General features: G+C 38.3%; 1 protein-coding gene across 1 annotated transcript in view; it reads left to right on the top strand.

Moving 5' to 3' along the window:
* Nucleotides 1-23,351, top strand: part of RPA1 (replication protein A1) — a gene marked incomplete in the record, with an annotated part of 41,933 nt that extends 18,582 nt beyond the window's left edge. The window contains 10 exon segments of the mRNA XM_072429267.1: nucleotides 671-773; nucleotides 3,590-3,658; nucleotides 4,518-4,710; nucleotides 4,789-4,928; nucleotides 5,430-5,578; nucleotides 7,298-7,427; nucleotides 8,618-8,794; nucleotides 10,888-10,995; nucleotides 12,929-13,015; nucleotides 22,247-23,351. Of these exon segments, the coding sequence (XP_072285368.1) occupies nucleotides 671-773; nucleotides 3,590-3,658; nucleotides 4,518-4,710; nucleotides 4,789-4,928; nucleotides 5,430-5,578; nucleotides 7,298-7,427; nucleotides 8,618-8,794; nucleotides 10,888-10,995; nucleotides 12,929-13,015; nucleotides 22,247-22,357 (1,267 nt within the window).
* Nucleotides 23,352-27,386: the final 4,035 nt, after the last annotated feature.

Here is a 27,386-nt window from a genome sequence, read left to right as displayed (position 1 = left end):
AAAAAAAAAGAACCGAATGATGGTATCCACTAGATGTTTGCATGCATTACTGTAATTTTGCACAACTCAGAAGGGAGTTGGTAGAACAAAATATGGTTACTGAACTTTGCATATATGTTGCTTTAAAAATAAAAAGGTTTTAATGTTCGTTTTTTTTTTTTTAGGCCAAGCACCTGTTATTTTTCTACATGTCCTCTGCTCAAATGAGCTATTCTGCAATCAAAATAATGTGACCTACTCTGCCCACTCTCTTCCCAGCATAAACATTAATGTAGCACATATTATCTGCACATTATCCCATTTCCACTGTGGTAGTTTAAATGTAAACCTTGTCTTGAATATTGGATTTTCTTCCAGAATGCAGGCCATGGTGCTTTAGAGAATGGAGTGTTTTGTAGGTTACTAGCAATTGATTAGATTTGTTGGCTGTGCTAAAATCTGTAAAAGCTTCCTGTGGTACTGCACGCATATTGCTGTGCTTTTAAATTCACTGCTCTATTCCATCATTAAACCCCTTATTATACCAGTCAAGTACAAGTCACCCCCTCCCTTACTGTAGAACTTCAGTTTATTATAATCTTCATATGGCTGGCCTGAAGTTAGATGGAGGGTTTAATAGTTTTTGTATGGCTGTTATGACAAAACACTAACATACATGATTCGTTTCCAGGTGGACTATACGTGCTCGAGTTACCAACAAATCTCAGATTCGCACTTGGAGCAACTCTCGTGGGGAAGGGAAGCTGTTCTCTATTGAAATGGTGGATGAGAGTGTAAGTCACTACTCAGAATGGTATTTCTACTTGAACACGTTTGAGACTCTTTAGAGTTAAACTGTACTTATGTTAAAAGAAGAAAACACTCACGTACAATGCAAGAGATTAATAATAAACTTAAGGCCAAATGTTTATTACATTGTGTAGTTCCTCACACAGGCCACTGCAGTACAATTTTTGCAAATTTTAGCAAACAATGGGTTTCCCATCTAATTTCTAATTTGCCCCAGTGTTAAGTGAAACTTTGCATCCTGAGCAACCCTTTAGTTATACAGATAGATCAACTTCAGCAAATTTGAGTTAAAACCGGGAATGTGTACCAATTGTAGCTTACTTACAGAAAATTAGATTTTAAGGGATGTTGTGTGAAAGAGCGCCTCACTGAAAATACTGATAATCCCAGCACTCACATTATGGGTATGGGTTCCATCTCTAGGAGGTTTTGACACTATACAAATCAAAAAGGTATATATGTATATAATGGCTATACCATGCAAACAGACTCAGGAGTAACAAGCTGGAAGTATGGAAGGCAAGTTTCTGTAAAGCATAAACAAGAAGAAGGAAACACAAAAAGAAATCACAAGATGTAAGGAGCTTGTGTGGAAAAGTGTTTTGTGACACTGCAGACTTTTATAATTGCTCTTGGCCCAAATGTTAACGAAGTTAACTTTAAAAAGCCCCCCCCCTACATTTTAACTGAGATGATATACATCACAAATTTTGAATGCTTTTTTGTTTAGGCTTCCTGAAATAATCAAAGTGAAAACTCCAAGCTTTGTGTAAATTAGATATCCTGTCATAAAATGTCAGGTACCGCAGTCTCAAACAAATCCGAGTATGAATTGTACTATATCCAATAAACTGAAACAAGGCAGAATCCTGTGCTTGCCAAGGGATAAAATGTTTCCACAATAATTAAATTGTATCAAAACCGTAAAATATAAATGATACACACTTGTCTTATATACCTGTCAGTACAGGAGAACTTGATGTAGCAGTCTGAAATAGCAGATGGAGTGGTTCGATCCTCCCTTAATAGAAATCTTATTTGCAGTAATCCAGATGATACTTTCTTTATTTCTTAAGGGGTTTTCCACTCAATCGGTGAGTTGGGTCCCTGTTTGCAAGTGGCCAGTGAGTTTATAATCCTAAAGTCTTTCTCCTAGCTGTCAGTTAACACATTTTGTGTAGATCCCACCTCCTTTGTCACAACTAAGCATACAAGGATTGTGATTACTTCTTGGGCCACAGTTTGCTTCCGAAATGATCATGACCAGCTTGTTGGTGCAGGCACAGTAAAGATATGAACCACTGTGCTGGAGAATACTTTACAATACTACATGGTACTCCTTGTACTGTATAGTGGACAGCAGTAGTGTGGGAGGCCCCCTGATTATCTATTTTTTGTGATGTTTTTATAAAGGGTATTGCATTATGATCACTTAAAACCATACCAGTAATAATTCTGTTTAGAAATAGTACCTCTGCCCCCAAGAAGACAAGGGGAGGCAAAGGACTAGTACCTGGTTTTGCCTTTAGCCTCCCTGCAAGCTGATCTTTTCCCCATTGCAGACATGTTGCAAGGTTTCATTCTGAGTTAAAAGCAGTTCAGAATGTTTTTTCTTTTGTAAACTCAAAGCTCAGTGAGCAGGCTAAAGGTTGTGTAAAGGAGCCAAATATGTCATTGTAATTGTGCATATATTGCTATCAGTTAATAGCCTGACCTCATCTCTTGTCATGCATTTGTTTATAAGGCCTTTTCTGTTTGCATCTGTTTTGCAAATTCCTGGAAATCATAAACACACACTACAGTTTTTTGAAAGCAGGATATGTTTAATTAAAGCCCATCAAGTACTTGGAAAGGGCTGAGCCCCTGAACATATTATAAATTAAACTTGTGTGTATTGTGAACCTTTTGTAACAATGCTAATAGCTACTTTTTCCCGTTTATACTCAATCCAAGTTTGCCCTCCTAACCTCATTTGAGATACATGAGACGCGTCATGGTTTCTATTCTCGGTCACTTATAGAAAAGCAAAGTGACTAAAATGTTTTCATGTGCAGATGTTGTTTCTCTGATGTGAGAACAAAAATCTGTTATCAAATAATTAGCTCCCCTTGCCCTGGGTATAGAGGGGGTGGATGACTCACGCTGGAGCCTGGGCAGCAACGGCAAGTAGTGACATCTTTGTCATCAAATGAGGTACAGCGCGCACTGTAGCCCACACATCACGTGCTTTTTCAGCTAATTAGTTAATCATTCTAATTTATTACTAACTAGAGGCATATTGTTTTTATAAATTGGAAGATGGCCGATTGTCCAAGTAGTCTCTGTCCTGCGCATGATCTGTATTATTTGGGGCTGTTAATATCAGCCAAACAGCGCAAACAAAGATCTTGCATTAGCTTGTGTGCAAATAAAAAATACATATATATTTGGGAACAAAACTCTAATATTAATGCTTTTGATGTTGGAATTCCTTTCTTACCATGTCACTTAACTCATTAGCATGGGCTTGCTTGTTTTAAGTTGTTTTGCAAATCCTTTCATTGTGATGATGTGTACATCCAGGGAAGGGATGTCCAACTCATGAGATGTCCAATTTCTCATGAGATGTCCAATTTCTCATGAGACAAAATCAAGGTTATTTTTGGATTTTTGGAAAATGTGTCTATATATAAAAGTTCTAGCTTGCATATTGCCCTTTGTGAGATAACTGTACATATTCTTTCCATTGCTGTCTTCTGTCATCCTTTTCCCACTTAAATTCCCAATCCCAGTAACTTGATTTATTTTTTTTTTTTTTCAGGGTGAGATCCGAGCTACTGCTTTTAATGATCAAGTTGACAAGTTTTATTCCATCATTGAAGTGAATAAGGTATTTTATTGTTTTCTTCTTATTTTGTCAACATTTAAAGAAACTACTTGACAAAAAAAGGTCTAGTACAGGTTCCTGTACATACCGGACATGCTGCCATTCTCCAGTTCCGGGGCCTCCTCATGACCTAATTGCTAGCACATTTGGTGGTATTGAACCTTTTGTCACCTCTTTTGACATTTCTACTGGCAAGTGAGGCGGCTCATCATAGGCTAAATGGCATGGCATTCTGTGAAAACTTGGATGGAATAATGAATTAGAGGAACCTGTTCTTATCTAGCAGCAGGTGTTTTTTTCTTTACTCCATTTTTTTTTTAATTTTTGGTTAAGAGTTGCTATGAAAAGGTCTAGTCTAAATAAAAGGTTTTGGATAATTTCTTTAAACTTCCTGATCTGCATGTTGGACAGACTTGTAAATCACTGAAGCCTGAGTGGCAGGAAAAAGGGCAGCCTCTGTATTTTCTCCCATTTCTTCTCATAGTATATATTTAGTCGAGTAGGAGGCAGGGTAGCAACTGCTTTTACTGTTTTGGGCTATAAAGCTTCCATCTGGCTTTCTGTTCCTATGTTATTACTTTACAGTCAGACTTTACCCTATTCTTGTTGACCTGTCCAAGGTGCCCCTGTAAGGCTGCTTACCTTGGATAGTTGAGTGGTAGATGGGTGATGCTTGGAATGATGGGGTGGAATGTAACTTCAAATCAGTGTTTAATGAAAACCCAGTGATAACTATTCCTTGTCATTTTCTCTTTCAAGCATTTAAAATGTCTGATGTGCAGGTTAAGTAACCATACTCCTATTTTGTCATAACTGGCATGTATTTGTTTAAATGGCCTATCACTGTCTCTTATTTCTCTAGGTGTATTACTTCTCAAAAGGCACTTTAAAGATTGCTAACAAACAGTATACGGCTGTAAAGAACGACTACGAAATGACATTTAATAGCGAAACTTCTGTTATCCCGTGCGATGACTCCTCTGATGTCCCGATGGTGCAGTTTGAATTTGTTGCCATATCTGAGCTGGAAAACAAGAATAAAGACACACTGCTAGGTCGGTACTTGTATTAGTAGCTGCCAGTCAGCTTCCACATGTGCCAAACGGTTATTAACCTGTCTGTTGTTGTCTTAGATGTTATTGGAATTTGTAAGAGTTTTGACGATGTTACCAAAGTGACTATAAAATCAAACAACCGTGAAGTCTCAAAGCGAAATGTTCATTTAATGGACACCTCAGGCAAGATGGTCACGACCACCTTATGGGGTGATGATGTAAGTGTTTTGTTTTTTTTCTTCTCTCTCTCCCATTCATAGAAGAAGGTGGTTGGGTAAATAAGATTGAGTATGCAATCTAGCATGTCCAGGCCACTATGTGGTTACCATATTAATTTAATTAACCAAATTACTAGACTATATCACAAACGTATTAGTTTAATGGAAGAGAAAACAAACTCCTGTCCTCATGTTCCATGCAAATTTTCTGTATCCTTTTGAGTTGGGATTTTTGCTGCCAATTCCATGATAAAATAGTTTTTTGTTTTGTTTTTTACAGTAAGTAAACTAGCATGTTGGCAGAACTGGAAAATTAAGGTTATAACCAAATCCAGAATGTGTGGGAGGCATGAAGCAATGTATTTTTCTCTCATTCTGTAGGCTGCAAAGGCAGTACACCAATTGTTTTGTGCATAGAAACTGAATTTCAGCCCAGTGTTTAGTATTTAACTTTCCACTTTTTCTGTTTTATTTTTTTCCCCCTCAACTTCTCCTAAACAGGCAGATAAATTTGATGGCTCCAGACAACCTGTTGTGGCAATCAAAGGAGCACGGCTGTCCGACTTTGGAGGGCGGTCTTTGTCAGTCTTGTCATCTAGTACTGTCATGATCAATCCAGATATTCCTGAGGCATTCAAGCTCAGAGGATGGTAGGCCATGGATTGTGATGTTGTTGTGTCCAGTCAAGAGTGTTTAGCAAAGCGTGAAGCCATAGCAGAGCATGTCTGTACATTTTCAGTCTCCTCATAAAACATTTCTACATGTAGACACTAGTGGGCACTCTGGCAATGCTAAATGTTGGAATACAGCACTTCCAGGCTTTTTAACCGGTTTGGTACTGGAGGAATGTCTGTGTAATGATTTCCCAAAGCTAGCACATCAAATCCTAGCTGAAGGTAAAATTGCAAGTCTTGCATTTAAGAAGCTCAGAACAGAAGCATACATTACTATTCCTAGGGGTCCCTTGACTGGTTCTCTTCTTGTTCTTGCTATCTGTATGGATTCCTTTAAGTTATGTTATACCATGGGATGGCTGGAGAACTTGTCCTGTTTTTTAACTATGGTACTAAAGATGCATGCAATACATAAAAATCTTATAGAGCTGTGCATTCATTGTATAAAATTGTACACTTAGATATGTTTATCTAACTATACATACTTTCATATAAACATTTCATTCAAAGAAATACCTAACAATACATGCTGTGAAGATATACATAATGAAAACCTGTTTCTGCTCATAGCAATTTATGAAACACCGCTCTTCGTCTTGCTTGTGTAGCAGGGGAGATCAATCTGCACTAAAACCAATGCTGAGCTGCTGTAGAATTTATCTGCTCAGCATGGGAAAACTCATTGGGATTTTCAGTTTAAGAAAAAAATGCAGCTTGTAAAACTCCCATGCAGTCTCAACCTAAGATTGCCCTAGATACTTATTTTGCATCACACCCTTTTCTGTTTGACCTTGCATACTGGTAATTTGCACATGCCTTTTGAATAGATCACAAATTATAAAAATTATATTTAAATCGTTTGGAACTGACATATTTGGGAAATAATTTTTTATGCATTTTGCTGAACATTGGGGTGTAGGCGGTAAAGCTCTATCTTCTACAGCTGCATAGCAAGTTTCGGGGAAAAAAAAAGTCATTGTGTTGCCAGTCAGGAAAGAATGTTGTGTGATATCTTCACTTTAGGGAGGTTTTGTTGGCATTTTGTTTATACAACTATGAAAAACTTGTTTATAAAGCAGTACTATAGCTACACCACAGCCTTTTTTTCAAGTCTACACTATTTTTAAACTTTTTTAGGTGTTTATAAGCATTTGAAACCCTTAAAGGTGCATTTTCTTTTTGATGTAAGCTGGCCCATTGGAATGAATGGGAATTTCAATCATGGGCACTACTGCCTTACTGATTTGTTCAATGAAAAACAAGTTATAATCCTAATGTGCATTGTAAAAGTTCTCTGACGCCGGGGCAAACCCACAAAGCTCTGTTTCGTTTCCTGATCACTGGAATAAAAAGAGCTCTGTCATTGGAGAAGACAAGTAATTTGATCCGCCACATGGCTGGTTCTTCTCCATTCCAAGCTCTTTAGCTCCATGCAGCAAAGAATGTGTGTGGTTTACCAGAGGGTGGATAGTGTTAAAGAGCAGCTGTCATACAGTTGTTGCTTCTATCTAGCACTACTAGTTTGCCAATCAAGCACTTTTATCATCATAATAGACCTGTCCAGGATGTTGAACTCTATTTGGTGGTCCTACTGTGGCAGCCTCCGACACTGTATGGGAGCTTTGGCTGTTGAAGGTAACAGCTGTCCTCATAGTTCCCTGGTAAGAAAAAATAACCCATATGTTTATCTTAAAGGTTTGATTCAGAGGGCCAGGTATTAGAAGGCACATCAATCTCAGAGTCTCGTGGAGGTGGAGGAGGAGGAAATACCAACTGGAAATCTCTGCTAGAGGTGAAGAATGAAAACCTAGGTCATGGTGATAAAGTAAGTCTCCAAAATGTAGTGATAAAGTGATAACCAATCCAAAATGTAAAGCAGTCGTCTATCTGACCCTCTGTTCTTATATCTACCATTTACTATGAAGTATAGTTTTTAGGATAGGCCATGCTAGTCTAAAATACAAATCAGGTCAGTCTGTTGTATATGATTAAATGTGTTTTAATGTCAGTAGATCTAATTCACTGTTCTCCCCATCCCCTTTTAGCTGGGCGCACCACCTAGCACTTTTCAGTAACCACTCGGCTGTTTTTGGGTGATTACTGAAGAGTTGGGCCACAATACTGGGGCTGCCACCCACCTACAATTTTTTCCCACCTGTCTTAAAGTAATGCCTGGGTTGAACATGCCTGTGTTTGCTGCTTGTTCATGTTCTTTACCACAACTGCCTTGTGAATATTTAAATCCCTGGTTCTCAGTTGTGGAACTGCTTTATATGAGAGTCAAAATCTAATTAAAATTCTACTCACTCCGAAAAAGCCACGTGGGTCTTTATGATGGACTTCTGCAGTTTTACCCTTCTCTCAAAGGGCTCAAATAGCTGTCTTCAAACATATACTCAGTTGTCCGCTTCCTAGAAAGTGTTTAGTGAATGAAGCTTTATAGGTGAATGACACTTTGTTGATGGACACTTTTTGTTTTTTGTTTTGTAGCTACATTGCCCATACATTAGGATGTTATTTCCCCATTTTGTAGTAGAATATTGTATATTGTATTTTTTTTTTTTTTTTTTAAGTAAAATTTTTTGTAAAAAAGAGAGAATTTAAATTGTACGTGATCAACCTCTTAAACATTATATCCAAGCTGGTATTGCAATAGCCTCATCCACATGTTTCCAGATTCCTTGAGTAAAATATAGTACTTGTATACAAGAGTATGCATAATTCCCCTACAGATCACAAGGAGAGGAGAACCAAATATGCTTTTCCATCCAAACTGCTCAACCTGAGAAAGTGATGCAATTAATTTCTGAGAAATGGTCTGCCCTGGTAGTTGATTTAAGTTAATGGAGCTCAGGAGCAGCATCTGGGATATGTACATGGGTCAAGAAATAAATAAGTTTAGTGTTTAATATGATGTTATGCCCTTTTATGTTCGATGAATTGTCCTAATGTCATTGCATATTTTGAATTTTTGAATGCTGTAAGTTATGTCACCAAATGTCTTGTGCCTTGCAGGCTGATTATTTTACCAGTGTTGCTACCATAGTGTATCTGCGGAAGGAGAATTGTCTGTATCAGGCCTGCCCTTCTCAGGACTGTAATAAGAAAGTCATTGACCAGCAGAATGGTCTCTTCCGATGTGAGAAGTGTAACACGGAATTTCCCAACTTTAAATATCGCCTTATTCTGTCAGTAAGTTCAAGTTTTTCTAAGTTAGTCCAGGCTTAATAAGTAAACCTAGCATTTTACTGTTTGTGATTTCTGTAATTGCTGGATATCCAAGACTGCAGTTTTTTTGTTCTTTTAAAAAACAATCTTTCAAATTTTGTGTTAAGGCCCCATCACACTTCTCCTAAAATATGTTTTCAGGATGTTGCATTCTGGTTCACAGCAGTAAACAAAATTAGCATTTATTGTACTTGCATGAAGAGATTTCTTTTTAGAAGGAGTAGCAGTGTTCTCCCCCACCCCCTTTTAGCCAGGCGCACCACCCCGGCTGGTTACTAAAAAATTGGATCACAATATAGGGGCTGCCACCCGCCTACAGCTTCTTCCCACCAAGCTTAAAAATAATTCTGGGGAGAATACGGGGGGTAGGCCTAGCTCGTACATAATGGTAGCTTGTATTAGGGGGTCTGTGTTGGGTGGGATGGACAAATTAAAGCTGTTCAACTGCTGGAAAAAGTCAATACTTAAACCTTGAACGATATATCTCTATCTTCATTACTCTTAGAGCTGGTATTTTCAACAGCTCAGCACGGTGGTAGTTTGTTTTGCGTTCTAAGTGTGAAACCTAAATTAGTACCTTCAAAGAGCATTGCGTTGAATTCCTAATAAAAATGGTACGCTTGTGTAGTCTCCTAAACTGCTCTGGGACTGGCAGTTTAACTAAAATTCCATTCTTATTCCAGTGCAAAGTAACTGCTGAACGATCTTGTTTAAATACGGCTCACTCGCTCTGCCATTGATCCAAAATCCGAGATATAAAGCTTAAATCTCCTGCCAAGTTTTTCCTCTGAGAAGTCTTTGTACTTGTATAAAGACCACAAAACTGACTCTGCGCTGTATTAGTACAGGTGTCCGTGCTGTGTCTTTGTGAAGCTCAATTATCAAGCAGCTTGTTCTATGCACAAACACTAAAATTTCTAAGTTTTTTTTATTTCTTTTTTCTCTTGTTGCTAAATTATGTTGTTTTTGCTGATACCAATTGCTTTACAGAGGTTACTTATCAGTCCTTGTTTATAGGTTGGCATGGCTCTCCTTTAAAAGCAAAGATTAAGCAAGTATTATGAAGATAAATAAACAGTAAATGTTTGTAGAGAGATGAAATTGCACCCAGGGCCTGGGGCTTTCATGTAGCCTTGCCCTGCACCTACTGTATTAGTGGCTCTTGCTTCAAAAGCCAAGCCTGTTTCTGCTGTGTTTGTGAGATGAATTTGTGTCGGAGTGGAATGATAATTCTAGTTCCTGCAAAAGCCTGCCAGTTCTCCACATGCTGCCTCACCACTTCCATACAAGTGCTTGTTGGCCCTGACCTGGTAGGGAGAGCGCGCTTCTTTCTTCTCGCAGGCTCATTATATTCATCAGCCCTCAGCAGCTGTGACGACTTACAATCAAGCTGTTTAATGCCGGTCAAAATCCCTTACGATCTCAAATGGCAGGAGGATGGTATGGAACGTCTAAATGACAGGCTGTTGCTGAATTTTTAAAACAAACTCTTGTGTTTATTTGCATTGACTTTCAATCCTTCTTGCTCTGCTGGTGTTCTGTCTGCAGCAAAATTTCAGTGTCCCTTCTTATGAACCTGTTTTGGGCTGTGACAGGAAGCTTTATAGATGCTTCTCTCACAATGGTCAGGGATGTCAGGAGCTTGATTTAAAAAAATCTGTCTCCTGCAAGTTCCTGTGCTCAGTTATATCAGAGGTGAAACTCTGAACTTTTGAATGAAGCAGTTTCCTTTCCACTATTCAATCAAGAATTTTATGCTATAAGATTTGTCACCTAATTTCTCTGCAGAATACATTGTTTCTCCATGGCAATGGTACAAGGAATCCTGGATAGAGACCAATATTGAGGCAACAGCCCAGAACAAGCGTGCTAATCAGAAATACAGAATATTATACATTTCTTTTAATGCATGCATGTTGCAATTTAGTAATTTAAAGTAGTGTAGCTTGGTATATAGCATTGATATTCTACGTAATGTTTTCAATGTTTTGTTTCCACTATAGCAAGGAGTTTTGATACAACCAGAATTGTTCTTATGTCATTATTTTCTGTTACAGGCAAACATTGCAGACTTTGGGGATAATCAGTGGATAACATGCTTCCAGGAAGCAGCGGAATCAATTCTTGGCCAGAATGCTATGTACCTGGGTGAACTCAAGGAAAAGGTTTGTTTGTTTCTCAGGTCTTTTGAAGATCAAAGACTTGTATTTCAGATGTGCAATTGAAGAAGATAGAAAGCAAGGGTTTTTTTGCCATTACATATATTACATTATAATCACTAGACAGAGCTCAACATGGTTGAGGTAAATAAAGCTACCATATACATTCAAACAAATATTTCTACCATATACATTCAGTTAGTTATTATTTTGGGATGGTGACCCACAATTTTATTTTAGATGACTATTTAGGCCTTGTTATTGTAAGTTATCTTGGCTTGCATCTGTTTGATATCAACTTTAGTTGCTTTAGAGACCATTCCGAAATTCACTGACAGGGTTATTTGTCCTTCTCCAAGCTGGTTTTACATTCTGACTTGTATGGGAGTGCAGACCCCACCTAAAGCAGACAAAATTCCAGCCAGACCCCAAAAAATGTTCTGTTATCTGTTCATAATCTAGTGACCTTTTGCCTGTCTTGGTTCAACAAAGTCTCTTGCAATTCATGCAATTCTTCTGTCTTCTCCACGTACACATGGCATGGTGCATGTTATCAAAGCGTTTTATGATATTACTCTGGGATACAAAATGATTACTGCAGAATTTAACAATGCAAAAGCTTTTGCAGGCGTGGCTTTGCTGCTTGTCTGTTTTTAAATTTCCAAAAGTGGCACAGATAAATTTATTTATTTTTTTTTTTTTAAAGGTGCCATTCTGTGTTAACAGGGTTATTCAATGAAAAAAAATATTTTACAGCATACTTACCAGATAGCTTGCATTGCTTCCAGCAGCCCAATTTTTTTTAAATAAACTACGCCTATACACTACATTACGCAGGAAAGCCCAGCACACAGCAGTGTGTTGCCATGCATTTGCTTCTAAGCTAAGTACACATTATTGACACACGTCTGTCTTGTGCATTGCGTTAAGACCTTTTTTCTCAACAGACCAGTGGGAAGAAGCCTGTTTTAAACCATTTAAAAAAAAAACTCCTTTGTAAACTATAATTGGTAACAGGTATTTTTCAGATAAACTGCAATCCCCTATTTCTTCAGGACTCCTCTATGTAGTAATAAGGAAGGGTCATTCCCTATTGTATTTCCCATGCTTATTGATGATCAGGTATATTCCTAGGCTTGTTAGATTTTAACTGTTATAAATGCCCATATTACTTTTGAATGTCTTTTATGGGAGTTCATTCTAGCATTTAAAACTGTTTTAAAGCAAGCCTGAAAATGTTTTTAGGAGCCCATATTGCTTTTAAATGGGGTTTGTAAGAGTTTCTAGGCATTTAAATCATGCGTTTAAAATGCTTATAAATGCTTGCAAAGGCTGCTATCGATTAAAATGGAAGAATTTATAAATGTTTACAAGCAGTTAAAAAAAAAAAATTAAAAAACGTCAAGAAGCTATCTCTTAACGCTCAAAAATGTGTCTCCTACAAACTCCCTGGTGTATACTAGCCCATGAGAATTTAAAACACGGGCGCTTTAAACACTGGGCAAAGCATCTGTGTAGCTCTCCGCCTAAAGAAATGAAGATGATGGTTATTTTTTGCATTGTGTATTGGTTGCCCAGAGCCTTTTACTTTATCTGAGGCTCCCTCCTGTTGTAGCAGACCAATGTTGGGAGAGGCTCTGACACATATTTTGGCCATCTAAAGGTTTTGTCTCTGTCTTTATGAATGTTACGATTTCCTTGTCTGTCTAGAGGGGAGAAAAGTACACTCTGCTGCTTTTCATTTAAACATAGTCTGTGGGTGTCCACACACATTCTTTGAATAAATTCCCTTTGGGAAAAGAGAAAAGGACTTTCCTGATGATTGCTGAGCTATTTTGACAAGTTTAAAGGTGCAATTAGTTATTGGATGGATGGAGTCTCTCTCCTGACAAGCGCTTGGTGTTGCTTCCTTCTGAACATTGCTGTATTGTCTCTGCAGAACGAACAAGCTTTCGAAGAGGTGTTTCAGAATGCCAATTTCCGCTCTTACACCTTTAGAATTCGGGTGAAGTTGGAAACCTACAATGTAAGTAAGATTTTATTTTTTTTTTTAATAGTCTCCTGCTGTATTCAGAAGTTTCAATTTTGTTTTTTTCTGTAATTAGGCATGAAACATTCATGAACTGGAATATACCCTAATCTTTGAAAAACACATGTCAAAATGATCACTAGATCCATAGCTGAATAAATATGTACCGTTTACAAGTAGAATTATATTTCCATTCTCCTAAGTGGTAGAATTACTTTTTTTTTTTTTTTTTTTTTAAATGCCTTTGTAGCTGTTTTTAATTGGAAGGTATTCATTCCTGTAGGTTTTTCACATTCCTGACAGCTCTCTAAAGAAAAATGATTTCTTGCCTCCATTGTGAATTTTCAAAATGAGTTTGTTCACAATGCTTTAAAGTTTTTCAGCACTTACTTGTTAGTCCCATATACCCAACTGTGACATAAACCTAAATCTCAGATTACACGTTTACCAACAGCTGTCTGATAAATCCATGAGTCATGGATGATGTGTCCTGATAAATCCACTACCACTTTAATATGGCAACTGCTATTTTTATTTTAGGCCTGCTCATTTAGAATGGGTAATGTTAATCATGGCTTTAAACATGTCATATCCTTGTATAGCATAATGGTAAAACCTCCTATACAAATAAATTCTAAGAAAGGCCACCTAACATTTCTGTGCCGTTCCAGTTTCACATTTCTGGTACATGTGTGGGCTGAACCTAATGTTCCAGCTAGCTGCAAGTTACAAATTTGTCAGTTTTCCCCAGTTGTTTTTATCTTGGCGTCCAAGATTTATTTTAATTGCTTTCATGTGTAGTACCAATACTTTTAGAAAGAAAGCTATTTAGGTGGGATTGTATGAAAGACCACAGTTGGATTGTCTACATAGCAGTGACTAGTTTGTTTGGCTCAGGGCTCCAAATCCTGAAATTAATTGATGTTTGTCTAAGCTACTGTTGCAGTTGAATCACAAGGCTGAGGCTGTATATAAAAATGGCTAATTTAATTGTCCTCAAAAGCTTAGACTTATGCAGAAAGAAAGCAAATGACCAAAAAAGTCATTGTTTAGCATACTCAGGCCAGTCTACTTGATTGGCCTTATTTGGGTATGTTTTTTTTTTCTTTCTAAATTTAGGTTGCATTTTTATTGATTTGCACAAATTCAGTTTAGATGTGAACCAATACCCAAGTACACAAGTCCTTGCTGTTTTTTTTCTTCCCTTTTCAAATAGGACAATGATTCCAGTGTGTGAAACATAAAGAATTGATGTACATTGTTGCGTGAGGTTTGGTTTTCAGGTGCAGTATAAGTGTTAGAGTGAGCCTATTCCGTAAGTTATTGGGTGCATGTAGAGCTCCGCTAGGTAAAAATGTACCCTCTACATCTGTCTTATATTCTGCTTATGGGCTCTGTGACCATTTCAGAGAAGGCAGTAGACACTGGAAGTAGAGTATGGTGATATAATGGAGGAAGCGTATAGGACCCTTGGGGAGGGAGAAATTTTGATACACAGTAATGCTAAACATCTAGCAAAGGTTGTATACATGCTATGCTTCTATACTACTACTACTACTCTCCTAAAGGTAAGTAATCTCTGAACAAAATACCAGCAAATCCATGCCCTTTCCAATGGATAATACTTATACAGAGAGTCCCTGGGTTACATACGAGATAGGCACTGTAGGTTTGTTCTTAAGTTGAATTTGTAAGTCAGAACAGGTACATTATTTTTATAAATGCAATTAGGACAGATGTTTGTCTCAACATAATATTAGGCAGTGTGGTGTCAGTAACTGTATAAAACTCTCACTTTGAGCTAATCACAAAAAACAAAACAAAAAAACTTTATGGAGCCTAGACATTTATTAACTTCTGGAGCAAGCTATGCTTTGAAATGCAAAAAAAAAAACTGCAGAGTTTGTCTTGGTCATTAAAGAGTTACAAGTGGTTAGAGAAAGAGCTCACCCCCCCTAAGATCACCCACAACTCTAACTTTAGCAAAATATTTCTTTTTCCTCCAAGCCTCTGTCCTGCATACGAGGGAGCATGGAAGCCCCATTCTTCCTATCTAGGAGTCCGTATGTTGGATGTCCTTAACCTGGGGACTACCTCTAGATAGTGCTTGGATTTGGTGGTAATTGTGTTTGAATGCTTTCAGATTTGTGAGCCCATCCAGATTTTCCACGGTGCATGTAAGGAGTACCCCATTTTGGGACATATTCCTTCTAATAGCAAACTGAAGGGTTTGTGACAGGCTGGGGGGTATATCACTGACCAGAACTTGAAAACACTAGCTGGAATATATTTTTTTCATCACATATAAGAGGTCCCTGTGCAGTGCCAGTTCAGTGGCCACATTTAGCTTTTAAACATCTTTATTTAACAGTTGCACTGTGAAGTCTTTAATATTAAAAATTGTAATGTAATTATTAAAATTAGTCAACGTCTAATTAGTTTCAGGCTTGGTGAAGTGTATAATGCATCAAGTGCTTGGCAATGCAGGTACTGTGCACCTGTTTTGAGATGCTGATTTTAGCAGCACAAGAGAGAGCTGACAAACCAATATCTGGGGACTAGAGCACCAAATCTTTGTTAGAATTCTACAGCAATGTTGAGTAAAATTAAGCTTTTTTTATACTTGCATCTTATTCCATTAGATGAAAAACAGCTAAGCATAGTGTTTGATGTGTGTCAGTAAGCTTAAAGGGATATTCACAATAAATGTAAATCCGCCATCTGTTACAATCTGTTGAAAAAGACATATGACAGTTAAGTTTAGTTTCAGCCTCTTTGTAATAACACAAAGAAGTTCCACTTTCTGCAGATTTAATCCTGGCTGTGCACATATCTGTGCAATAATGACAGTATCAGCATTTTGATAAAAGAATGCTTCTATCTTTTTGAAATTAAATGCAATATTTCAGGATCTTTAACTTAAGTCTTTGGAGGACTCACACAAAACCATTCCCTACTTGTTAGAGAAACTCTAAAAAATCTTTGGTCATCCTGGCTCTTTGACTAGAATTGATGATCCCTGCAGTCAGTCTTGGGGAAATTCCAAGTTTTGTCTAGTTGGATTTTCTGATTTTTAAAGATCTATTATTATTATTTAGGATTTATATAGCGCCAACATATTACACAGCGCTGTATATAAGATAGGGGTAGCAAATGACAGACTGTTTCAGACAGTGACACAGGCGAAGAAGAGAACCCTGCCCCGAAGAGCTTACAATCTAGGCAGTGGGGGAAGTCTCACACAATAGGAGGGAAATATGGAGTGATGGTTAGTGGTGGATGTTTTAAGAGACAGAAGAAGACAGGTAGGCAAGTCTGAAAAAGTGTGTTTTGCGTGCTCTTTTAAATGAGTGGAACATAGGAACAAACTGAATGGGATGAGGAAGACCGTTCCAGAGAATCAGGGCAGCTCTGGAAAAGTCTGGAATACAAGAGAGGAGGATGTTGCAGTAGTCCAGACAAGAGATGAGAGCGTGTACAAGGAGTTTGGTGGTCTCTGGGGACAGGTAGGGGCAGATTTTGGAGATGTTGTGCAGGTGAAAGTGATAGGACCTGGAAATGTTCTGAATGTGTGGTTGAATGAGAGGTCAAAATCGAAGGTGATGCCAAGACAATGTGCCTCAGGGGAGGCACGAATGACTGTGTTAACCGTTAAGAATATGTCTGGTAGATTGGGATGGGACCTTATCCAGGACTGGGGGAGACAAGTCAGTGGTGGACTGATAGATTTTGAGTCATTATCATACAGATGGTACTGTAAGCCAAGGAGGAGATGAGACTACCGAGTGAGGAGGTGTACAGAGAGAAGAGGACCGACCCAAAGACTGACCCTTGGGGAACACCAACAGGGAGGTGGTAGACAACAGCAACAATAAGGGGTAGGGGCGGAAAAGACGGACAGAGTGGGCTTCAAAAGAGGTGGAAATGAGAGAGAGGGTATGGAGGACTCTGTATGTACAGTTAGTTGAGAGAATGAGACCCACACCACCCCCTGCTCTTTTGCCAGGTCTGGGGGTATGTATGAAGTGCAGGCCTCCATAGGGGCAGGCATGGGAAAGCCAGGAAATGTAAAGATTTAGAAAGGAGAAGGTTGTGGATGGAGGTTAATTTATTGTCCACAGGATCTGGCATTCCAAAGACTGCCAGAGAGAAGTGGTGAGAACCTATAGGTAGTGAGGATAGTAATTAGGTTTGAAGGGCGAATGTTGGTGGACCAGGGTCGGGTGGGATTTCACCAGCAAGTAGTAAGAGAGAAAAAAGGAGCAGAAGTATAGACAGAGAAAGCAGGATAGTGAATGAGCAAACGGAGAAAGGGTTTACAGACTGTGGGTGGGGCGGGTGGTGAGACGGAATAGGGCGAGCAGAGAGAGTGCATGGTGAGCAATACATAGTGACAGGAAATTGTGATCCATAGAAGTACAAAGAGTAGTGCCAGGAGGCTCAAGTCCATGTGAGCAGCTCCTGTAATATGGATTGTAGTGAAGATTGTCATCCTGTTAAGTTCCAGGAGTGTGGTAGCAATCAGTCATGGAGTAACTTGGTGGAAAACAGTTCAGGATGGCAGCAGCAGAGGTAGTAGAGACATCCAGGTGGCTCGATGATGGTTCAGTACATAGGCATGCGGTGGGAGTAGCAGAGTGTGATGGTATGTCCAATTCTGTTTCATTCATGGTTCAATTCCCCGGATTAATTCTCAAAGCACTAATATTTTGACCTTGACCAGGGTCCCACGTGACATTGCCTGTTGTTTAAATAGAAGTGCTTTGGGCCCTGAATATGGATGGACTGAGCATCTAAATTAAATGCAATTATGGGCAGCATAGCATGGTGGCTCAGAGGTTAACACTCTGGCCTTTGCAGCGCTAGGTCCTAGGTGCGAATCTCAGCCAGGACACTACCTGCATGGAGTTTGCAGGTTCTCCCCATGTTTACCTGGCTTTCCTCCAGGTACTCCGGTTTCCTCCCACATTTCAAAAACATGCAGTTGGGTTAACTGGCTTCCTCTCAAAAGAAAATTGTCCCTAGACTGTGTAGAGTGTGAGACCCTTTGACGGACAGCTAGTGACAAGACTATGGACTTTCTAAAGCACTCCATAATATGTCGGAGCTATATATAAATACTGTGTAATAATGAGTAGCTTTAGGTTTTATCTTCTGATAAAATCTTGTGTTGTGTTATGTCCAGAACTTTAAGTTCCGAGGCGATTGATAATGAATGGGAGCGCAAAGCCTCCCGGGGTACCTAACATCACACATCCCAGGAGGCCCTTGGGTGCTCCTTCTGCTCATGCTCAAGCATCTCAGGCATGGGCAGAAGGAGCCTTTTCGTCAAAAGGGAAATAAATTGCTGTTTTATGGTTTACCTTTAAGTATGTTTCACAGCAATTTTCATAGGAATGTAATTACACAAAAAAGTTGCAACTTGTTACCTTTACTGGAATAAAGATGTACAAATGTTCAAATGGATCCATGAACAATTTCCAGTGGCCTGCCTGAGACTAGCATGATAGCTTGTTTTGGGCGATAATTATCTCAAGCTATAGATATATTTAGCCATATACAATTTTTCTCAGTTCAGTCCTTCCCTGACTCATAGTTGCCTTTGTGGTTTGGATGCCCACCACTAGGTTAAGGAATACAATGACAGGAGGGTTGATGCATAGCTTAAAGGAACAGTCCAGCTTTGTATACAAATTAAGCTGCCCAATTCTTTGAAACTTTGGCTCATTTTTACTTTGTTTTGTTACTGGAGGTAACCTTTAATATAGTGATGGGTTTACTTTGTCTACTCGGCAATATTCTTCTACAATATACAATATTCTACTGCTTTTAAAGCATTTATAATAGATGACAGATTTTGAGATAAAGTGAAAGTTTAGGATGAATATTTATTAGTTCTACTAATTTTTAGCCCGGAATATTATGTAATACTGGACTGCATCCAATCTTTATTTTTGTTTGACATTTTTTTGTGTGATTTTTAAAATTACAATTTTTATCATAAATGTGCTTTATTAATATTGGTTGTACAGTTTCTGCTGTTACTTTTATTCTTGCAGCAAGACTTTCTTTTCCAGAGACTTTTAGGTGCACAAATTTTGTTCTTCTGTTAATGTATGCTTTAGCAAATATTGCCGTCGATCCATATCGAAAATTAAATTGTAGTAATAAATGTGGTAGGATAATTGCTTCTTTGATAGACAATACTGTAATTTTAACAGGCAACCCCGAGCTAACTAACTAGGCTTGTTGCCAATAATAAGGTGTGGTGGGGATACCAATTCCCGAGCCTACAAATCTAGAGCCCTAGTTGTGTGACTCTTGCTTTGCAATAGAGACATATTGCACAGCTGAGCCATGTGACAAGAGGTTACATCAAAAAGCAATGGTACGTTTAAAGCGGTAGTTAGTACTTTTTCTTATTAATATTACACATTATTTATATAGCGCCGACATATTATGCAGTGCTTTACAAAGTCTATAGTCTTGTCAATAGCTGTCCCTTAAAGGGAGTCAAAGTCTAATATCCTTACCATAGTCATATGTCATTACCACAGTCTAGGGTCAATTTTCGTTCGAGGGAAAGAGAGTTAACCTAACTCCCATGTTTTCCCGAGAGAAGTATGTGGGCTGCTTACATTCTAAAAATGCTAGTCCTGGCTGCCTCCTATTTCACTTGTCCCCATCTGGAGTTCTTGTGACAGGGTTAGATGGCAGGAACACACATCCCATAATAGCAAGCCTCTAATTAACCCCCATCTCCCATTCTGGGATAGCCATTAGTTTTTATATGCACATTTTAAAAATAATGAAAATAGTAATATTTTTAAAGCTAATTTTCTAAAAACTTGCAACAATGTATTATATATCAGTTCATTGAGTCACTGACCTGGAACTGATATACAGTCAATAAAATTAGAATTACATTAGAATTACAAAGTGAAGCCATCGGATCTGCAGGACAAAAGTCTTTTCAGATTTGCTTTATAGACTGTAATGTAAATCGTTTCAAGCTTTCAGGTTACAGGTCCTCATTTTTTTCCCCTAAACCATGGGAACACATTAGGATACAACTTCTAGTTTTGCATCTCTCCGACTCCCCATTATTTTCTGCACCAGCTGTTGCTCTGTTATGTATGTGGAAGCTCAACACTTACTAATTCTTATAATTCATGTGAAAATGAATGCTCTGTGCCCTTATGAGACCTCTAGTATCTTGCCCATTGCTCTCAATTAACCTGCAAACCATTATTTTAAAGGTTTTTGTGAGCTAATTGTGCTCTTGATGGGATTACATTACAAAATGAGGCCTGCGTTTCACAAAACAGTGTAATATAACAAAGGGGGCAGAGCTATACATCAATTATACCTACCAAACTGTGCCGCTACAACTCCCATGTGTAGACACAAAAGCCTTTATTTTATAACATGCCTACTAGTTATGTGGCTCCCACTGCTCTCTTGTTAAGTCCCTGGAAAACAAAGTGCTTCTCAAATACACATTAAATGTGAACAATCTTGGCTCTTACGTGTTTTATGTGATGTATAATTTTTGCAGGTTCAAATTCATTTTCTAATCACTTTGTCAACCTGATTATTGAATATTTGCAGCATGAGTATAACGTTAACATCACAATCTGGCATCTTAAAGAGCTGCAGGAATATAATTCCCCTATTAACATTTGACCTATTTAAAGATTTATATTGAGTGGCATGAAGCTATATAATATTGTGAGCTGCTTGTGAGATACGTGATGCATTTTCAATTTATGTTACAATTTAAGAAGCCTTTCTTGCTAGCAAAAACAGATCTTCATAGCAGTGGTTACAAAGAAAATATGGTTCAAAGGTAGTATGAAGTACCACTGGTTTGTATTTTTAAAAGCTTTTTGCTGTCTACGCATTTGCTGTTTTCTGTATCACTTTACTGTCTAGCAATGTGGAGGTGAGTTATGTACTGGAATTCTCTGATCAGATACCCCCAACATCATCCTTAACGTGCAACTAATCCTGCAATGTCCACCTGTTCCTGTTCCCTTGCAGGGTACCACCTTCTTCTATCTCCCCTTCCTGGAGATGATCTTTGGTCATCTTGATTTCCTGTGCTGGAATGAGATAATTCTTGGCATGGGCAGGGGAACCTGGGATTGCTGAGTAATCCTGGTATTCAAAGCTGAGCTGCAATTCATTTTTGACATAGGGATGGGAGGGAGAGGGATTATTACTGAAGGGACATCACCTACCCCTATCTACAGTAAGACCTGCCTGATTGTGGATTTGAAAAAGGGAAATTTTACTTTTGCTTTAACCCCCATTTAGATAAACAGTTTAAAGTTGGGCTAAACCCCCATCCTTAGAAATTGAAGGCAGCACCCATTTAAATCTCTCTTCAGTCAGTAAGTAGTCTGTAAGAATTTAAACTAGAAGCTATAAGCAGGTAAAAGTGCTGGTTAATGGGCAGCCATTCTGAACCAGGGTTCCTCCAGAGGTAGTGAGTGGTTCCTCAAACTATGACTGGTTGACTTACCATTTATTGTCTGCATAATTCTGGGGCCAACAGGACTTCGTAAAGAAAACTGCAGGACCTTAGTGATGTTTAGTTGTCTATAAAGGTGTTATTCTAGCCACCTGTGTAAGGCCACCATTTTAGGAGGATTTTTCCACTGACCCGCTATACTTGATTTTAGCAGATATTACTTATGAACTGAAAATTATTTTAAGGGTTCTTCAGGTAAAAAGTTTGCTCTAAGGAGAGCTTGCACCTCTGACTGTGACTGTATCAGAAGCCAGGACCAAGCTGTCTGTTTACATCTATGCATATTAAACATACATTTGTTTTTGTTTTTTTTACCTCAATAAGAAATCTGTACTTTGGTAATGTGTAGATTGTTTGTTTCTTAAAGTTAGCAGGGTATAAACTAAATGCAGAGGTCAGCACTGAATAAAATACTTGCTTGGACTGGCTACAGTGGGTTGGGATAGGAGCAAAATATACTTACAGTCATTAACTCTGAACAAGTATGCTGATCAGAGTAAGTAAGCATACCTGTTCCAGGTCAGTTACTTGGAGCACTGGAATCAGAGTGTTAGCACTGGAGATGGCAAATTAGAATTTCTTGTTTGGGCTAATGGTGTGGACAGCCATGATTTTATTTTCTTATGATCTTATGTTCTTTAAATTTTAAATATTCTGTTTAGTGATAGCAAAACTTGCATTTTCTTCTGCAGGATGAATCTCGTATCAAGGCCACAGCTATGGATGTGAAACCAGTTGATCACAAGGAATACTCAAGACGACTTATAATGAACATCCGGAAACTAGCTGCTCAAGGAGTTTGAAGTCCCACCATTAGAAAATCATCGCCTCAAAAAGACATGTTCTTCCCAAGTGTACAATTAAAAAATTGTAGATATAGTTCAAGGTGTACAAAGCTTCCCATTAGTCTTGTTACCAAAATATTTTTCTATAGTTTGGCAAAGTTTAAGCTCCTGATTTGCTTTGGTCTTATTTCCAAAAGCTACAGCCGTTACTAAAGGACTATTGCAGGTTACCCAACCTGATACTACTGCAGGCAAGCTGTTGCCAGACACTGATGTGTGACCTCTGTACCTTCAACATCTAGTGTATATAGGTTTATCTAATTATATCTCAAAAGTATCTAACTAAGCTTTCCTTCTCATGCCAATTCATAAAGAAGCTTAATTACATTGAAAAAGGACTTAATTAGCATCCTCGGAAATAATTGGTTGCTGCTGAGAAGTCAGATTCCCACCCACAAACATGTTTTATCATCCTGAATGGTTCTCTAAGCTGGTGGCTAATCGGGGGGCTTCCACTCCCCGTGTGAAGACCAGGAGCTTTTTGCCGTCACTGTGTGCCTCTGCTTGCAGTGAGGAGATGTAACATACAGTTTGCAAATGCTTGGAATGACAATATGGAGGAATTATTAATCAAAGACCTATCTTTTCTATCTGAAGACTTTCCTTCGGGGTTTAATAGACTGAGTCAGATGGTCCTGATATTAATCAAAATTGTCTCTTCTGAGAAGCTCTGATAAGCATTGACTCTCTGGCCCCTGGGGAAATCTGGCCAACTACAAAGCTTTGCTTTATTTTTCATTTAAATTAATATTGTGCTTTCTTACTCTTCCCTTTTTTCTGACAGTGTGTAATTGCAGAAGTTTTCTGTTTGTACATTCACAGCATTCTCAGTGTTTTCAGTTACTTTGTGTACCCCTCCCCCCCTTTTTGTAATAGAATTAATCAGCACTGTTATGTAGGAGAAAAATGTTTCTTTTTATTTTTGGAGCTCAATAAAGTTTTTTTTTTTGAATGTTTTTTTTTTTTTTCATAAACCATTTTTATCTGGAAAGCAATCAATTTTCTCTTAAAAGGTGCTGGCAAAATGAGGCCGGCAAAGCTGACATTTCCCAGTCTTATTACCATTTGCTGCTATAAGATATGATTCTCGGCTTCCACTGTTTTTTAAAGAGCTGAGGCAGCACCTTTTTATGCTTTTATTGACACGTGCACAGCCCTCTGAAACCAAGCAGGGATTAGCATTTGCCTAGAAAACTATAATTCTGCTAGTGGGCTGCTTCAATAGCTCTTAGCAGAGTGTGTGAGGGCTTTAATATATTCACTGCATTTCTCCTGCCACTGCAAACTTACTTGGCCCTAGCAGTTTCCAGTATGAGTGGCCAAATCTATAGTGATAGAAAATATTGTAAATAACTCTGGGAGACCTGTATGAGAACCCAACCCCCTATTCCACAAGAAAATCCCCTATTTTAAAGTTCAGGAATCCGGTATGCAAGGCCCAGTATATAGAAGTAAAAAATACTTATGTCATGCTCCTTTAGTACTAAGTTTAGTTGCAATCCTGGTCTATAGCAACAGAAAATCACCTGCATTGTACTTGACTCCTGGAAATTTAGTCAAAGGGGCCCAGTGGGTAACAGTGGAAAATCATTTGTATTAAACTCAGGAAGTCCAGTATGTGAGATAACTGTCCATTGTAAGAAATCACCTTTGGCACAGCTGAGGTTCACATGGAGGCTGGTGCAGAGATAATATGGCATACTGGTGTGGTCTAGGCTTTGACTGCTCCACTTAGTAAAGCTAATAAAGTTGGCATTGTCTGACATGCTGAAAAGTCAATGAGTGGCATGATAGGCCAAATGTAGCTTGGAAATCACATAGTAATATGATACTTTAGTTAAATTTTGCTTTTATCCACTGCAAGAAAAATGTAACAAATATATCATATTACTGTGTGTTACAGAGTAAAAGATACTTTCTGGAGCAGCAGAGCCTGCAATCATTGAGAGAAGAGTGTGCCATCCCTGGGGCGCTACAGGTTAATTATTGTAAATAACTCTGGGAGACCTGTAGTGCCCAGGGGATGGTAATGGAACTGCAGAGTTTTGGGACTGTGGGAACTTTGCAGTCACAGTTGTGACTGCAGGCGATCCCTGGGGCACTGGAGGTTGAATGGGGACAAGTTTCTCCATTCATCACATCTAATGCCCTGTGCTCTTGGATAGAGAGAAACTATCCAAGAACACATACAACTAGTAAAGGGCTGCAAGAGCAATGTGATTGCTCTTTCAGCTCTTAATAGTCACTAAAAATAACCTGAATTCTCCCACCATTGACTTCAATGGAGTTTGGATTTGGCATTTGATCACCCGAACAGTATCTCACTATTCGATCAACACTACTCATGACATTGCAGCCTTTATTAGAGTTATTGTACTTGTTATGTAGCTATTCAATGAAAATTTGCATAGATGAATCAAGGAATTTAAATAAAAATATATTTTTATCGTAAAAAGGCAATTACATGAACAGTAACAGCCAACTTTGATAATATTACGCATAGATATAACACAAAACTGCATGTGCAAAATATACGCTTTGCAAATATTTCAAAAGCAACATCAAGACTTAGCATTTCTTATAATGAGGAATATTGAGGTCAGTCTGAAACCTGTAAGCACCTGTTAGCTGGAGAATCTGGGAATTGCTGCCATTCAACTCAGATCCTGAAAAACTTCCCTGTGCCTTGGATACCAGATTTGATCTCCATATACATGATCTTGTTAATGTGACACAATTGCTCCATGAGACTGGGGAAAGAGGATTAGTTACCTCACCATGGTATTCTAAAGTCTGAAACTGATGTTCCTTGTTTGATACATGAAGTAAAATCAAATCAAATTGTATGCCCAGGTAAAGAGACTTAAATGCAAAAAAGGAACTTGAGCAAGCAATTAGTCACCAAAGTTCCTTTTCTGTTGACATGTTTATGCATTTAATTTATGCAATAAATTAACTTAATTATAGCTAATAGGAAATTTCAACATTTGAAAAGTGCTTTTCATCCATAGGACATGAAGCGCTGTATGTTTTCTGGCCAGAAAAAAAAAACCTGTGCAATGCCGTGTAGACCGTGTCCTGACCATGATTGCAACCCTGGTGCTGAAAACATTGAGACACTTCTGCTTTAATAAATGGATGAAGGGGAATTAATTGTTACAAATTGCCACGTTAAATGTTAAGGAAAAACCTATAGATATGAATGATGGAGGACATCCCACCTTCAGGAGTAATTAAAGTTTGACAAATGTATCCTCCCCTACTCCTGTAAACCTCTGAAATCTGCTCCTCAATGTCCATGAAGGGTATGTATTTCCTTGAGGTGAGTTACTGTGTAGGTATATATTGGCTTATGTTCCTAATACTCAGTTTAGTAAGCCATTTGGATTAGTGGTGAACAATTTTTATCATGATAAGAAGTCCAATTAAATGTCTACTGCCAATTGATTCTTTTTTTTTCACATAAGGTCAATTTCCCTACCAGCTGCAGGGTTTCTGCTATGCAGAAATGGATCATAGTAAGCCACATTGGTTATATTATTATGGCTGTCAATAGTTAAAATCTGTTAGGACTTACCTGTTTTACTTTCTTGACAATGTGTACCCAATGACTTATCTTTCACGATCCTTTCTGCATGATGCATGAATGAGTGCTGTACATACAGCACTGTTCCGCTCTATGGAGAGGGGAGGGGGAGAACGACGAAGCGGCACCCTGCTGCGCGCTGTCCCCCTTCCCTTGCATTAAGATCATTTGTTGCTCACTGTCCGTGGATCTGCCAGGACGGTCGTTTGAACGATGAATGACGCACGCTGTACACACTTCAGATTCTCGCTTAATATCAGCCCTGTGCCGATTATCGGGCGGGAACCATTGGAAGGAAGTTTTACTTTCCTTTGTGCTGATTTAAATGTATTTGCTCCTATTCAAAAAAAAAAAAAAAAGAACATGCAAAGCAATCATTCAGATATATGTAACCTGTAATCCGTGCAACATAAAGTATAATTGTTTACTGTAGGTTACTGCACTTTGCACATTGTCTTACTGATTGAGTACAAACTCAGTTCAGTTATCAGGATGTGGAAAAAACTGAAAAAACAAATATATAGACAAGCTTTGCAAGCATGAGTGTTTCCTAATTGTTTTCTTAAACAAAATCTTTTTTTCTTTTAATTGTTCTCTTTTAATCTTGTTTCAAAGTGTGTTTATAGTGTGGGAGGGAATAATGCAAATAGCTGTGTAGTCAACATGCATCCAAACTAATTTAAATGAGCTAATATTTGCTCAGAGGTGTACAAGAGATTTACTGAGCATATATGACTATAATTCCCTTTTCTGTCAGCTTCAGGGTTGTGTAAAGAATTAAAGAAAAAATTTAATCTGCTGGTGTCCTGTATTCATTTACCTAGAGTGCTGGACAGCAGATAAATTGATACAGCTACCACATGCTGTAGCATTAGATATTGCAGGGACAGTTTATTTGTATTGTTTTTTTACAGGAGAACTACAATTGGCCATTTTTGTTTGTCATACTGGTTAACAAGAATTTCTCTGAACATCAGTATTTGTGATTTACTGGACATTGTCACTATGCTTCTATATACAACTGTAGGTAAATTATGGATGGCAAAACTTCAGTCTCATGAAGTGTCTGACTTTCATATTTTTTAATATAGTCGCCATGGATTTTGGTGCACCCACTACATCACCAGGGGCAACTTCCGACTAACATACAGGACAGAAGCTCCTTGGACATGTGGTCAGGGTAAACAGCAGATAGTAACTAAGTCAGAAGGAGCAGCATACACAAATGCTATTTTTTTTGTTGTTTTTGTGATAGTTTCCAGCGACAAAAAATGACAAATGAACAAATGAGCACAGTATACATAGTGCCTGTTCTGTTGAGAAGAGGCAAAACGTGAGCACCACCCTGATGTGCTCTCCTTCCTTGACTTGTATAGTGATCATTCCTAATCCGTCATTCTT

Source organism: Pyxicephalus adspersus, chromosome 1, assembly GCF_032062135.1.
Source record: "Pyxicephalus adspersus chromosome 1, UCB_Pads_2.0, whole genome shotgun sequence".
Classification (NCBI taxonomy): Eukaryota; Metazoa; Chordata; class Amphibia; order Anura; family Pyxicephalidae; genus Pyxicephalus; species Pyxicephalus adspersus.
Note: the sequence above shows the minus strand (reverse complement) of the source record. Positions and strands in the feature narration are given on the sequence as shown.